Source organism: Protopterus annectens, chromosome 1.part1, assembly GCF_019279795.1.
Source record: "Protopterus annectens isolate FY-2018-M chromosome 1.part1, PAN1.0, whole genome shotgun sequence".
NCBI classification, from domain to species: domain Eukaryota; kingdom Metazoa; phylum Chordata; order Ceratodontiformes; family Protopteridae; genus Protopterus; species Protopterus annectens.
In genome coordinates, this window is record NC_056726.1 from 543,243,606 (window position 1) to 543,257,044 (window position 13,439).

The 13,439-nt window shown below is 43.3% G+C and overlaps 1 protein-coding gene across 1 annotated transcript in view; it reads right to left on the bottom strand.

Annotated features, from left to right (window-relative positions):
- Positions 1 to 13,439, bottom strand: part of CTNND1 (catenin delta 1) — a gene marked incomplete in the record, with an annotated part of 1,335,518 nt that overhangs the window by 479,181 nt on the left and 842,898 nt on the right. The window contains 1 exon segment of the mRNA XM_044076626.1: positions 11,569 to 12,023. Coding sequence (XP_043932561.1) covers positions 11,569 to 12,023 — 455 coding nt within the window.

The window sequence follows — 13,439 nt, forward strand, 5'->3', positions numbered from 1 at the left end:
TTTAAATAGGACATGTTGTACTGACAGGTAAGTACCTCAAAATCTCCATTGCCTAGAACAGACTTCTCATCCATGTGAAGCAGAGCCCTTCACTAACCCTATTCAAGTGCTACTGGACCAGAGGATGGGAAATCGAAAATTCACCCAAGTCTGACACCCATGTCTCTGATGGAGAGAGGCAGCCATTCATTTTTACTTTAACATACATCTCTTAAAATAACCTCCAAGGCACAATAATTTTAAGATGCACGTGGACTGCATGGTTAGGCTTTATAAAGGCCACAGGGATCATTAGCCTACTATACACATATGAACCTGTGTGTGAGCAAGAATAACCACAACAGTTTTAGCCATCAATCCAAGAACTTTGAGGACCAGTGAAGTTGGTATGACTTAACAGGAAACAGTTATGGTTCTGAGAGACCAAATCCTGTTGTAAGACAAACAATGCAATTTGTGCCTAGATAGTATCCATGAAGGAAACAGGCTGAGCAGATTGAAGATGTGATTTGTTGTGTGTACAGAGCTGTAGTAAGTAATCGCTGGCTGTTATGAGATGCTCCTTGGTTGTAGCAGCAAGGAGCCAATTGTCTTCAGTATGGAAACACTGTACCGCAAACGGGGTGTGACCATCACCTGGGGACAGTGGCAAGAACAAAGGCCAGGACTCTGAAATGAAAGACGTCCGGGATGCTTTGGCAATTTTGACGCAGATCCACTTAACACACAGAATAATTTGCTTTCAGACAGGGCAAAATTGCTTGCACCATGATCATTCTGAATTGGGGTCTGATTCACAAATTTAGGCCACTGATATCTACAACTGACCCAAGATCCTTGTTTTAACTAAAAAGCATCTTAAATAGATCCTTGACCCTGTCTCGTCTGTTAGACCCTCTTCGATGGCTCTTTTCCAACAGCATGACAATCTTTTTCCAGTGGGGTGCAACATCTTTGCATAGCTGTGACTGACTGGAGAAGTGTGGGAAAACAGCATCAGTCTCTCGATAGGATACCTCATCCAGTTATACTTTTGGATGGCTATCCATGCAGAAAAATGAACAAATGTGCCATCTGAAGCAGCTCAAGTCGAGTTAGCTTTACATTGGGAGCGTTTGCCTGAAAAAGGACCCCAAGAAACCCTGGTTTTGTGACTCCGTCTACACCTCTTGCTCAGCATCTACTGAAGGATGCATCCCCACCACAGGAGTCACCAAAGGGTTGTTGAGGTTTGCAAAACCATATGGACTTGGACCCCTTCGGATTCCTGTTGAAGGATCTTTGAGGAGTCCAGAATCTGACACCTATGGCAAATATCTCACCTTCTTGCACACACAACAGGTAAGCTTTTCACCACAATGCTCTGAAAGTATCTACATAAAAAAAAATGGAGCCAAGCATGACGACTCAGTGTAATGCCTGACCCTGCCACTATGATTGCTCCAGCCTCATTACACAACAGCCATATGAAGAGATTGGTAATGCTCAACGCTGTACTCAAGCGAGTCTTAACCAACTTTCTAGGCTCAGCCATGGGTAAATTTTGCAAAGAATCTAAAGCCTGTTCTGCTAAACCACTTTGGAAGCAATTCATCTGTGTGGCATAGCTCAATGCTCGCAAAGCAAAATGTACATGTGGCACAGGTTCACTTCCTCATTTCGTGCAAAGCTCTGGGCTCCTTGTTAAGCAGATGGACAACAAAATGCATCATCTGACAGTTGTCTTTTGGTGGTGGCTGCTGCTACTACAATCTGGTGAAACACTGCTGCCTATCTTTAAGGGGACAGTATTTTACCTGGCCTCCAAGGATAGCCTCAGCAGAATCCAGTTCCTGCCATACCCTCCAGATGGCCAAATCTATTAAACTGTCAGCAGTGGGGACTACCCAAGAGGTACAGGGTGAAAAATGATTAACCTCAAATAACATCTCATCGGGGGGTGGGGGGTGGAAGTGGGCCAAAATCCCCACTGGAGAATTAATTCAAGTATTCTGGCAAAGGTAACATCTGGAGGGGAGACTGGAAGGACCCTCAGTCATCCAAACTGGTGCCAGAAGTTAATGACTTTTTTTTTAATGGAGTTCATAGGTCTCCTTTTGCACATTTTTCTAGGAGTATCTGGACAGAGCTAGTCTGAATTCCCAGACGATTCAGACAACCTATGCAGGTTCTTTGAGTTCTCAGTTATGCTCTGCACCAGGGATACCTGATGAGGAGGCTGAAGTACCAATTGCTGGAAGTCGCATCTTGAAGCAGATATACTGGAGACTGCCTCTACTTTGAGTATTTAGAGTAATGGTCTCCATATTTTTTTTTATATACATACTTCTCAGAAGCAGCAGCCTGCAAGTCAGGAGGGAGGAGTCCCTTTAACATTAGTTTAAGATCCACTAAGGTTCGTGGCCCAAAGACCTGGCAAACTGACACCATCAAGATGGCTTGGTCCCTGGAGACGGTGGGAGTCCTGGAGCAGGGTTCTGTGGTCACACTGGCTGCACTTGAACCTCTCTTCGGCAGAGAAAAAAGCTTCAACATACAATCAGTTACAATTGAAAATGGCCAAAAAAGGCAGAGAAAGCATACTTGTGTAAGAACTGACCATAACCTTAGGATGTCCTCTTCCCTGTTGCAATATTCATGACAGTAGGGAGAGTACCAGAGTTTTACGTATGAACCTGGGTGGAGGAGTGGTTTCCAGAGTTAACTAGGCCTTGGACAATTGACCTGGCAAAACCTGCTCTGGAGGCCATGTTCCGCTTGTAGTGCTTGGTGAAGGTGTGGACCGAGGTCCAAGTGGCTGCTTCTAAAATGGAGGTGAAGTCAATACCTTTGAAAAAGGCAGTTGAGGAGGCAGCTGCCCTGGTAGAGTGAGGTTTAACATGACCCTGCAAGGATTTTCCATGATGGGAGTAGCACAAGGTAATGGATTTAGAGATCCATGAGGTAATGGTCCGTTTGGAGACTGCCCTCCCTAGGGCTCTGGGATGGAAGGAGATGAATAATTCTTCAGATTTTCTAATAGATTTGGTTTTCTCTAAGTAGTACCAGAGTTGCTTGTGCACATCCAAGGAATGAAGAGTCCTCGCTGAGGGGTTTTGTGGATGAGGGTAGAAAACTGGTAGGTTAATAGTTTGATTTAATGAAAGTTCATTAACTACCTTGGGCATGAAGGAAGGGCTGGTCCTAAGAGCAACTCTGTCCTTGCGGAAAACAAGATAAGGAGAGGTGGCCATAAGGGCTTGTATCGGAGACCCTCCCGGTGGAGGTAAGGGCCACTAGCAGAACTGTTTTCAGGGAAAGTGAGTGAGCTGGTTCAAAAGGAGGTAAACTGTTTTTCGAATAAGAAATTGAGAGCCCAAGGAGGGGGAATAGGTATCCTGGATGTCTGATATGAAGGACTCCTTTCAGAAAAAGCTTGACGTCCAGTCTGGATGCCAGAGGAGGTGATACGGTCAGACAAGCAGAAATGGCAGACAGGTGGACTTTGAAGAGTAAGTTAGTCCTGTGTGGAGTAGCTCACACAAATAGCATAGGACCATTGGTAAAGGAGTAATAAAAAGGGTCCTGTTTTTTCCTTTGACACCACTGGAGAACCTGCGCCACTTTGATGCACAGTTTCTCCTGGTTCTAGGTTTTCTGGCCTCCTGAAAAACATGGAGTACATCCTCTGAATATAGGTCTGTAAGGGATTAGCACTATCACCCATATGGTAAGTTTCAGGTTGTTCACCTGTGAGTGGAGTAGGGATCCCCTGTCCTGTGTGAGCAGGTCTAGTCGGTGGGGTAACCTGTGGTGATTGCCCTTGGCTAGTAAGTGGAGGGGAAACCAATGCTGTTTTGGCCAAAACGGGGTCACCAGTAGGATTTTGGGTTTGTTCTAATGAATTTTCAGAAGGACTTTCTGAATTAGTGTGAAAGGAGGGAAGGCATACAGGAACATTCTCTCCCACGAAAAAGAATGCGTCCACTTTCAAAGCTTGTGGATCCCTTTTGCAGAAGCTGGGCATCTGTTTGTTCTGGGGGGAGGCAAAGAGATGTACTTGTGGAATACCTCACCTGTGTATCAGGTCCAGGAAAACCTCTCTCTGAAGCATCCATTTGTGAGAAGGGGCAGAGATTCTGCCGAGTTTGTCTGTCATAACATTCTCTGTTGAGAGGAAATAGCATCTTCTCCCCAGGTCCACCTGGTAGCAGTGTAAGTTCCAAATCTGGATGGCCAGGCTGCATAGGGGGGTAGGACCTTGCTCCCCCCTTGCTTGATGTACCACAAAACAGTCATTGTCTGGGATTACTTTTAGGGTTCCTGGCAGGAGAGTAGATTTGAAGGTTAGAAGAGCTAATAGTAATGCCTTCATTTCCTGGATGTTGATGTGGTCCTTTTGTCTTAGAGTGGACAATTTGCCTTGTACTGAGAATTGTTTCTGGTTTGTTAGGAGCACTGAAGCCCACCCTAGGTCTGACATCTGTGGCAACCTGCTGTCAGGGGGCTGGAACCTGTAGGTGGGTTCCTAGGTTGAGGTGTAGTGCTGACACCCGCCACTGGATTTCCTGTTTTAGGCACAAAAGTACAGGAAGGGGCGAGTCCACGGGTTGGGAGTGTTGACACCATAGTTTTTTTTTTTAAAGACCCACTGGATTTTGCGTATGTGTAGTCTTGCAAGAGGCAACATGGGTATCAGATATGCCATGTGGCCTAACATTCTCAGGAATTCCCGAGCTGTCAAGAAGGAGCGGGTGAGGATGTGTATAGTATAGACAAAGGTCTTTGATCCTTTGGTCTGGGATAAAGGCTTTCATACTGTCTGTTCTGATCCTGCACCCCAAGAAAACCAAGTCCTGAGAGGGGGAGTCAGGGGAAATTTTTCTTGATTTAGGGTGAACCCTAGTTGAGTTTGGGTGGAAGACACCTGTTGTAGGTGAAGTAGAATTTGGTAGTCTTGATGAAAGGTGATCAGGTCTAGGTATGGGTATATCTGTATACCCCACCCCCAGATTCCTACAGTGAGCAATGAAGGGGGCTAGGCACTTTGTAAACACTCGAAGGGCAGTACAGAGACCAAAGGGGAAGACAGAGAATTGAAAACGGCAACAGCCTATAGCAAAGCGGAGGTATTTCCTATAGTTTGGATAGGAATGTGGAGATAGGCATCCTTCAAATCCAGGGCTGCCATGAATGCTTGTGTGGGTATGAGTGGCAAGAGAAGGTGTAAGGGTAATCATTTTGAAGCTGGGAACTTTGAGGAAGAGGTTTTGGAAAGTTAAATCTAAGAATGGCCTCCAAGAGCCATCTTTCCGTGGTACAAAAAATATCCTGGGGTTAAACCCTGTGTTTCTTTGTGGTGCTGGTACCTGTTCTATGGTACCCTGAGAGTTATGAGTTGAATGATGGTTGGAAACAGGTGGATTTGATTTTTTGGTGGTTGGGGAATACCTTGGGAAGGTGGAATCATCCACCAACTCATGAATTATCCTCTTTGAATGATGGAAAGGACTAATTGTTTTGATGTGATTATCCACCGGGGGGGTAGTAAGAGGGCGAGACGAAGGAATAAGGGTGTGTTTGGGTCCAAAGGAGATGAGTCACAGGGGAGGTGGGTCTAGATTGGTCAGACGGACTCCGAAAGGATGTAGTGGAGGAGCTGGTGGGAAATCTGGGATTAGAATTTGTTCTAGATTGTCTACGTCCCTTAGATTGAGGAGCTGTGTGAAAGGACTGCCTTCTAGCAAAAGAAGGCTTCTGTGGGTAGTTCCTATGGTATCTAGGAATAGGAGATACCAGAAGAGGTTTGAGATTTTGTAGTTCCTTTCACTTTTCTTGAAGGGATTGAGGAGCTCAGCAGAAGCCTGTACAAAGAGGGCCTTATTGTCCAAGGGTCGGTGAAGTAATTTTGTCTGTACATCCATGGGGAGAGGTTGAAGCCTTATCCAGGAGTACCACCTTAGAACCAATCATGAAGCAGCCGATTTGGACGACGATTCCACAGCATCATAACTGCACCTAATGGAGTGTCTAGTCACTTGGGATGCTGTGGAAAGCAGTGTGTTGACTTGGGCTTTTATGGGAGACTCTGGCACCTCAGACAGAAAGTTAGAGGTTTTGGATATGGTATCTAGGACATACCTAGCCATATGTGTTTGACAGTTGATGGCTCTTATAGCCAGAGTACAGGAAGTACACACTTTCTTCCCTAGTCTGTTCATGAATTTGCTGTCTTTATCCATTGGGTAAAGGGCAGCAGAAAGTAATTGTCTTGAAGTTTTGTCAGCAGAAACAGCTACAACAGCTGTGTCTGCTGGAGGGTTTCTAAAGAGGAAATTGGTGTCCTGGGGGACCTTATAAAAATGGTCTGGACGTTTAGAGGCTGGTGGTTGCGAGTCTGGAGACTGATAAGCAGCCAAAAAAGCATCCTGGAAAACAGGTAATAAAGGGGGGACAGCAGATGGAGATGGTTGCTCCACTTGTAAAAGGTCAAAGTACCTTTTCTTGGAGTCAGAAACCTCTGATGTCTGCCGCTTAGAAATGTTCCCTCATGAGGGAGGCAGTGTCCCCAAAGGTAAATTATTCTCCTGGGGACTCAGGAGAAATGGAATCCTCTTCCTCTGGGGTGATGAAATCCTTGGGGGGGGGGGGGGTCTATTTGGATTTCATAAGAAAAAGATTCCTCAGAAGAGGAGTAATCTTCCTCAGATACCTGTAAGGGTGGCTGAGATGAGAGACCAGGGGGTAATTGTGTCTGCAAGTCCTGAAATGCCTTAAAGGATCTTTGTGAGAACACTTCCAACCAGGAACTGGTTGGGGTTCAGGGTGCTTAGTTTTTTCTTTTCTCTTCAAAGGAGTAGCCGGTGTAGAAAGCATCAAGTTAGACATCTGTTTAGTAAGAAGAGAAGGAGCAGGCCCTTCCAATGGAGTGAGTCATGGTTCCCCTCCAGCATCAGGATCTGATGGCTGATTAACCTCTGTGGACGTATATATGGTTTCCAGACCTGGTTTGGAAACCGCCGTCCGAGAGGATTCCGGGCTTTCAAGCACCTTAAGAACCAGCTTGGACGCCTGAGGCGCAGCTTGGGATTCCGGACTAATTTTCTTGGCCTTCTTGCTCAGCAGACGGGCCTAATCCTCCTTCCATACCGAACTAAACAATGTAGCCTTTGAGTTTCTAAATTCAATTTTAGTGCTGCCAGGTGGCTGTGAAGAGGTTTGGGGATGAAAAATTTGCAAATGGGGCAGGACGTATGGTCGTGGGTCTCACCTAAGCAAAGTACACACTTCTCGTGTGTGTCCTTGTGAGGAACTTGTCTCCCACAAGCACATTTCCCCATTCTAGCTGACATGCAAGTCTAAACTGTAATCAAAAGCAAGGAAAAAACCCAACAGGGTACTTATCTGTATCAGTCGAAGTGGTAGTTTGGTCTTGAACAGAATCGTAACTGGTCATCTGAAGAAACGCGAACTGCTTACGGAACTGGCAAACAGGAGTCCGACATTCACTGCGGCAGAAAAATTATGATAAGGGTACATGCAGACGTCACTTTTATATGCAACATTGGTTTATGGCCCTGGTAAGGGACATCACATGTACCCTCCTGAAACAGACTCTAATATACTGGCCGGACGGTGACGCTGCAGGCAGCAACCTCCCTACTGTTATGAATACTGCAACATCAAAATAGGACATCTCAAGGTTCCAACTATTCTAGTTCTAATATTTATATAGTTGGATATTAACAGACATTATGCTTCCTGTCAAATGCAGTGGTGGAGCTGAAGAAATGCTCACTTTTTTTAAAATGGGCTGTGCAAAAAAAGGTAAGCAAAAGACTAAGTCAGTTGTGAAAGAATATTAAGAGAGCCATAAAATATGCTGAAAAAATAAATCAATTTCATTGCCAATGGTAGCAAACAAAGGAAGCATAAGGGAATTTTTTTTTTTTTTTTGGAAGGAGCACAAGCTGTAGCCTGGATCAGGTATGATGAGCAGCTCATGTCCCACAAGTTGGAATGGATGGACTGGATGAAACGTTACACTGGACTGTAGTCAATTTTCTTAGCTCTGTTATTTTATTTCTTTTTACTGGATTACTAGAAAATGGGAAAATTACAATGGAATATGGCTGACACTTGCAGGCATCTAAAAAGGGGAGAGGTACATGGCAATGGAGGATAAATAAAATGAGACTTGCACTGACAAAGCATGCAGAGTCAACTGCCTTTACATGATCACAAAAGGCACATTGTATGCAAAGGCCCACTATTGTTAAAGGCTTTTGACAATGCAGGCATAACATCACACAAAGTCCTGCATAACACTCTTGCAGGGTCACATTACTAGAGAGAGATGCTGCTAAATAAAAAAAAAAATGTGCAGGTTATAAGCGCACAGTGTTCAATCATAGCCTCTCTTCAGGCTTTGTGACCACTGAATGGTGCACAGCAACAGTTATTCCACTCCCAAAGGGGGAGCCACCCCTGATCCCAGGAACTACTGCCCTATTAGCCCGAGCCTGGTCTGTAAGGCCATGGAACGTATCATGGAACTCAAAGACAATGGTAACCTCCAAACTCTGGACCTCACCCAGTTCAGGTTTGTTAAAGGCAGATCATGCCTCCTGAACCTGATAGACTTTGAGGCAGTCACCAAGGCCGTAGAGAAGGGTAAGGTGGCTCACACAGCCTATCTTGACCTCGCTAAGGCTTTCAATACCATCCCCCATTCTGGAATTATAGCTAAACTCACTAAACTATGTATAAATCCCTACGTCACAAGATGGGTTGCCAACTGGCTCAATGACAGAACCCACATTGTAAAAGTTGCAGACTCTAAATCTGACTTCAAACCAGTGACAAGCGAGTACCACATGATTCAGTCCTGGGACCTCTCCTGTTTGTATCTACTTCTCTGAAGTACAGGCTAACACAAAAGGCCTTTGGCTAACTAAGTTTGCAGATGACTGCAAACTAGGAGCAATAACAGAGTCCCCAAATGATGTGGACATCCTACAGAAGGGCCTCACTGACAGATTCCTGGTGTCACAGTCATGGCCTCAAGCTCAATGCCAAAAAGTGCAGTCATCCCCTTTGGTAAAAACTCTGTACCCATGAACTACCACATTGGCGGCAGTCTACTTAACGCAGAATGTGTGATAACAGACCATGGGTTTGATAATCACATTGCCACAGTAGAGAAGAAATCCTTCTATATGGCACACCTCATCAAAAAAGGGTTCTCATCCAGGAAAAAGCAGGTCATTGCTCCCCTCTACTCAACACTCAGACCCATTAGAGAGTACAATGCCCCTTTTGGAATGTACCTAAAGACATCTGCAGCAGCTAGAAAGGCCACAGAAGTACCTCACAAAGAGAATTACTGGTCTCAAACAGATGCCCTACATGGACAGTCTTAAAAAGCTCCTGCTTTACTCCATAGCATATCGCCTATTCCAAGGTGATCTCAACCTAACATCTAAAGCTACGTCAAACCCAGAGCTGTTGGACATGCTACACCTAAAGAAATCCCAATCCCTCCAAGCTACACACTCTAGGGACCTCAACCTTGTCACCACAATAAACAGGACATACTGGAGGGATAGATTCCTGTCCCAGAGACTTCCCATACTCTAAAACAAGCTACCCATCTACGTCAACCAAAGTTCCTCATTAGCACTCAAAGAAAAATCTTTATGAGTGGATGGAAAATAGGAAATATACCCCAGGGATCACATCTGTGGCTCTGCTTGACAGGGGCACAGGAAAATCACTTTCTTGGGTGGTGTAACCCAGGGAACCTTGTTGGCTAGGCTTACTTAGGCCCTTGGGATGATAGCCTTGTATCAACCTATGAACTTATATGAAGTCATTTTGCGTGTACTGGAAAGTTGTATGAAGTCTAACTGCGAAACACTACAGAAAGACAAAGGAATGCAACATTACAAAATACCATGAGAGAGAAGCCACATCCGACAATTTTACTACTCTTTTTAAAGTGTGTGAGCACCAATACAGTCATTTGTGTATTTACTGCCATTTGATTACCAGTAAAGTCCAACTTGGTAGGAGCTCATTTTCAGCAGAAACCCTGGGAGAAAAGCTTCAAACTATTAAAACATTTTAACAATAATTTTACAATCTTTAAAAATACAAAAACTACAGTTTAATTGTACCAAATTAGACACTATGAAAACATTTGTTAATAGATAAAAGTTATACCATTTAATATTTACAGAAATTTTAACCAATTTAGAGAGAAGTTAAATGTAAGCTGGTATAATATAAACAGGAATTGCAATATGAAGTGAGGGAAAAGCAGGCTTATAGTACATATAGGGAGAATACCAGGGGACAGAAATTGATAGAAGTGAGTGAAGAAGGTAAATAAGGAGGTGTAATGTGTGAATAGGTCTCTGTTCACATTTAGGGATAAAGTTTATCCTGGTGTCATCCTACACCAAGTATCATGCAACGCAATTTAACAGTTTATTATAAATTACAACAGAACTGTGTAGTTCATTAATTGTGAATATAGCACTTGGTTTTGCAGTATGTTGGCACTTAATATTGCAAGCAAAGATATACAGTGTTATTTTAAGCAAATATGAAAGGCTTATACTGTACATAGTTTAGAAAACTTCAGCCTGTACTCATGACAGACTGTTTACTTAGCTTTGGAACTTGCAAAGTACAGGGAAAATGTGCTTCACCCATTACACATTCTGAAAAAAAGTAACAAAGTCTGTCTCAGGTTTATCTCTTTGCATACTTGGGTTTAGTTTTAAATTATTCCATTACTGACTTGCAAGGCTGATAGTTAACCAGCTAGAAATAACTACTCTACAATTCTAACATCTATTCCCACCAAAGGCCGCTCAACCATTAATGGAATCAGTCCTTATTAATCCTAGATAAAATACTAAATTGGTTTGTTTTAATAGCTAACAAATACAACTGCATAAAATGGGAGCTGATGTTCTCTGCTTACCAGCAGAGGAATGAAGTGACAGACAGCCTTTAGCTGATTAAAACAGTATAGGCATTAGGATAACCCAATGGATCCCTACCCACAGTTATCAACTTTTTACGAAGAATCAGGGACAAAGCCAAAAATTATGACTGGACCAAAGTCCAAAATAAGGGATCATTTTTAATCACTCCAATTTGCTTAAAAGTTATTAGAGTAGGTTTCACATCAACATCCATCTTCTGAACAAGTATGAAAGTCTAATGTAGGTCATTATTAATAGATTGCAATCCTCAGCAATTTACTAAAGAAAGAAAAAAATTATTAAGGACAGGACAAAAAGAAGCAAAATTAAGAACTTCTGCAAAATCAGGAACAATTAAAAGGAACACCCTGACCTCACACTTGCAGCTTTGGATAAAACTACAACAGTATGTGTGGAAGGTAGCTACTAGTGTTTAATGGCCAGCAGAACCAAGTCATCTAGACTCTACAAGGAGATACGTTGGTTTTATAATTTTTGAAAGCAGTGTTGCACATCATGTGACCAGTTAATACCTGGCATCTTCCAAAACGTGTTCACTCTGCCTCTATGACTAAGCCTCAATTTTTCTTACCTGTTATTACTTCAGTCACATCCATATCTCTGGTTTTACGCAACAGCCTGACAAGGGCAGGGACACCATCAGAGTTCTTGATGGCTATCTTGTTATCTGGATCACGTCCATATGAGATGTTCTTTAGGGCACCACAGGCACTGTAATGGACCTCTTTTTTAGGGTGATCAAGCAAGCTAACCAGTGTGGGAATTCCTTTCAGTCGTCTTACATCTGTCTTCACCTTGTCATTGCGAAAGCAAAGATGTTGTAGGTAGGCAGCTGCATTGGACTTCACTGCATCTAAGCGGAAATTGAGCATAGCAATCACTTCAGGCAGCTCAGGCTGGCGCCAATTTGTTTGTGGGGCTTTACGCAGACTATCAAGACTCGCCATACTGCCAGCTTCATGACGAGCAAGTGGAGCCCAGTAATACTGATCAGATGGTGCATCGTCTAAGGCATCTTCATAGCTCCTGTTCAATAAAAAAAAAAAATTAAAAACGCCAATCCAGTAACTGTTATACGGGATCACAATAGTTAACACTAAAATAAGACTAATTATTGTCATGGTATTTGCTGCATAAGTATAAAAGGATGCATTTAGCATGGCTACTTTGGTTCTGTTGCATCTCAAGGATGTAGTTACTTGGAAAAAATAGTTGCATGTGGAGATTTTTTTAAACATTAAACACTACACAGTATTACTATTCCCTTGAACAGTAAAAACTCAAGGAAGGTGGCATGACACTGGACAGTACTTGTTGGCCTTTTCTTGAACTGTTCCTGTGGTTTATAAGACGTAAATAAATATGACAGGCAGACTGCAATAGCAGACATCCATGTTTTACAAGAGGCATAAAATGGCACACCATCTCAACTCATTAAGTTGCTATTTGCTCCTTTCCCATGACCTTGCCCAATACCTCCGCCACTGGCACCCCATCTTAAAATTTGGTCCATGGAAACAGGACATTCCCAGATTAGGTAGACTGGGAAACCTTACTGACTCATCCACTTCTCCAGTGGCAGGAGTTTAGTGTTAGGGAGCAGGTTAGCTTGCTGGTCCTATGCGGCTTACCATCTCCCCAGACAAAGCTTCCCCCATCAGTTATTTCCAGAGCTCATCAACTGCTCCCTCAGAGGAAACCTCATTTCACAGATGCAAGTACACCACAGAAGAGAAGGCCATCCTCATCAGATGAAGCACTGGTGTCACCTGAAAAGTGTCAATCAAGTGGCAGCCTAAACTGCCACAAAGTCCCCAGAAGGGGCAAGCCGGCAGTGGTCACTCACTCCCATCCTTCAAAACCAAATCTTATAGCTAAATAGAGCTACTATCTCAACTCTGTTCATATGCAGTGTACTCAAGACTTTAACCACAGCACAGAACTAGTCAGTCTTAAGATTAACTACTACTACTTGTATACATCTAAAGTTAAACACTCAAAAAACACAATTGCTTTTAACTGTGGTAACCAAACAAGCTACATCATAGCTTAAGTTGTAGCCTGGGTACAAGAATATGTGGATAGACAAACATAGTACCAAGTAGGAGACTGCAGGAGCTACTAGGGTCTTCTGTAAGCCAAGAGTCCCCCCCATAGATTTTACACATGGATGCTAACCAAATCACCTGAAGCAGAAAAATTAATACTGGTTTAGAATGCAGAGAGAAATGTAGCTTGTAGGCGCTTGTAAAGTGAACGAAAACAGGCGGAAGAAAGGACTGGAAGTATGGAATCTGCACAAGCAACAGAGGGAGTAAATTAATTACAAACTGTCATTCTTTGTTCTATAACAAACATTTTTCTTGGCAAAAACTGAAGACCAATAGTTCTGTTCAAATGTGAATCTGTTATGGACAGTGTATCTGTTTTACTTTTCTTCCA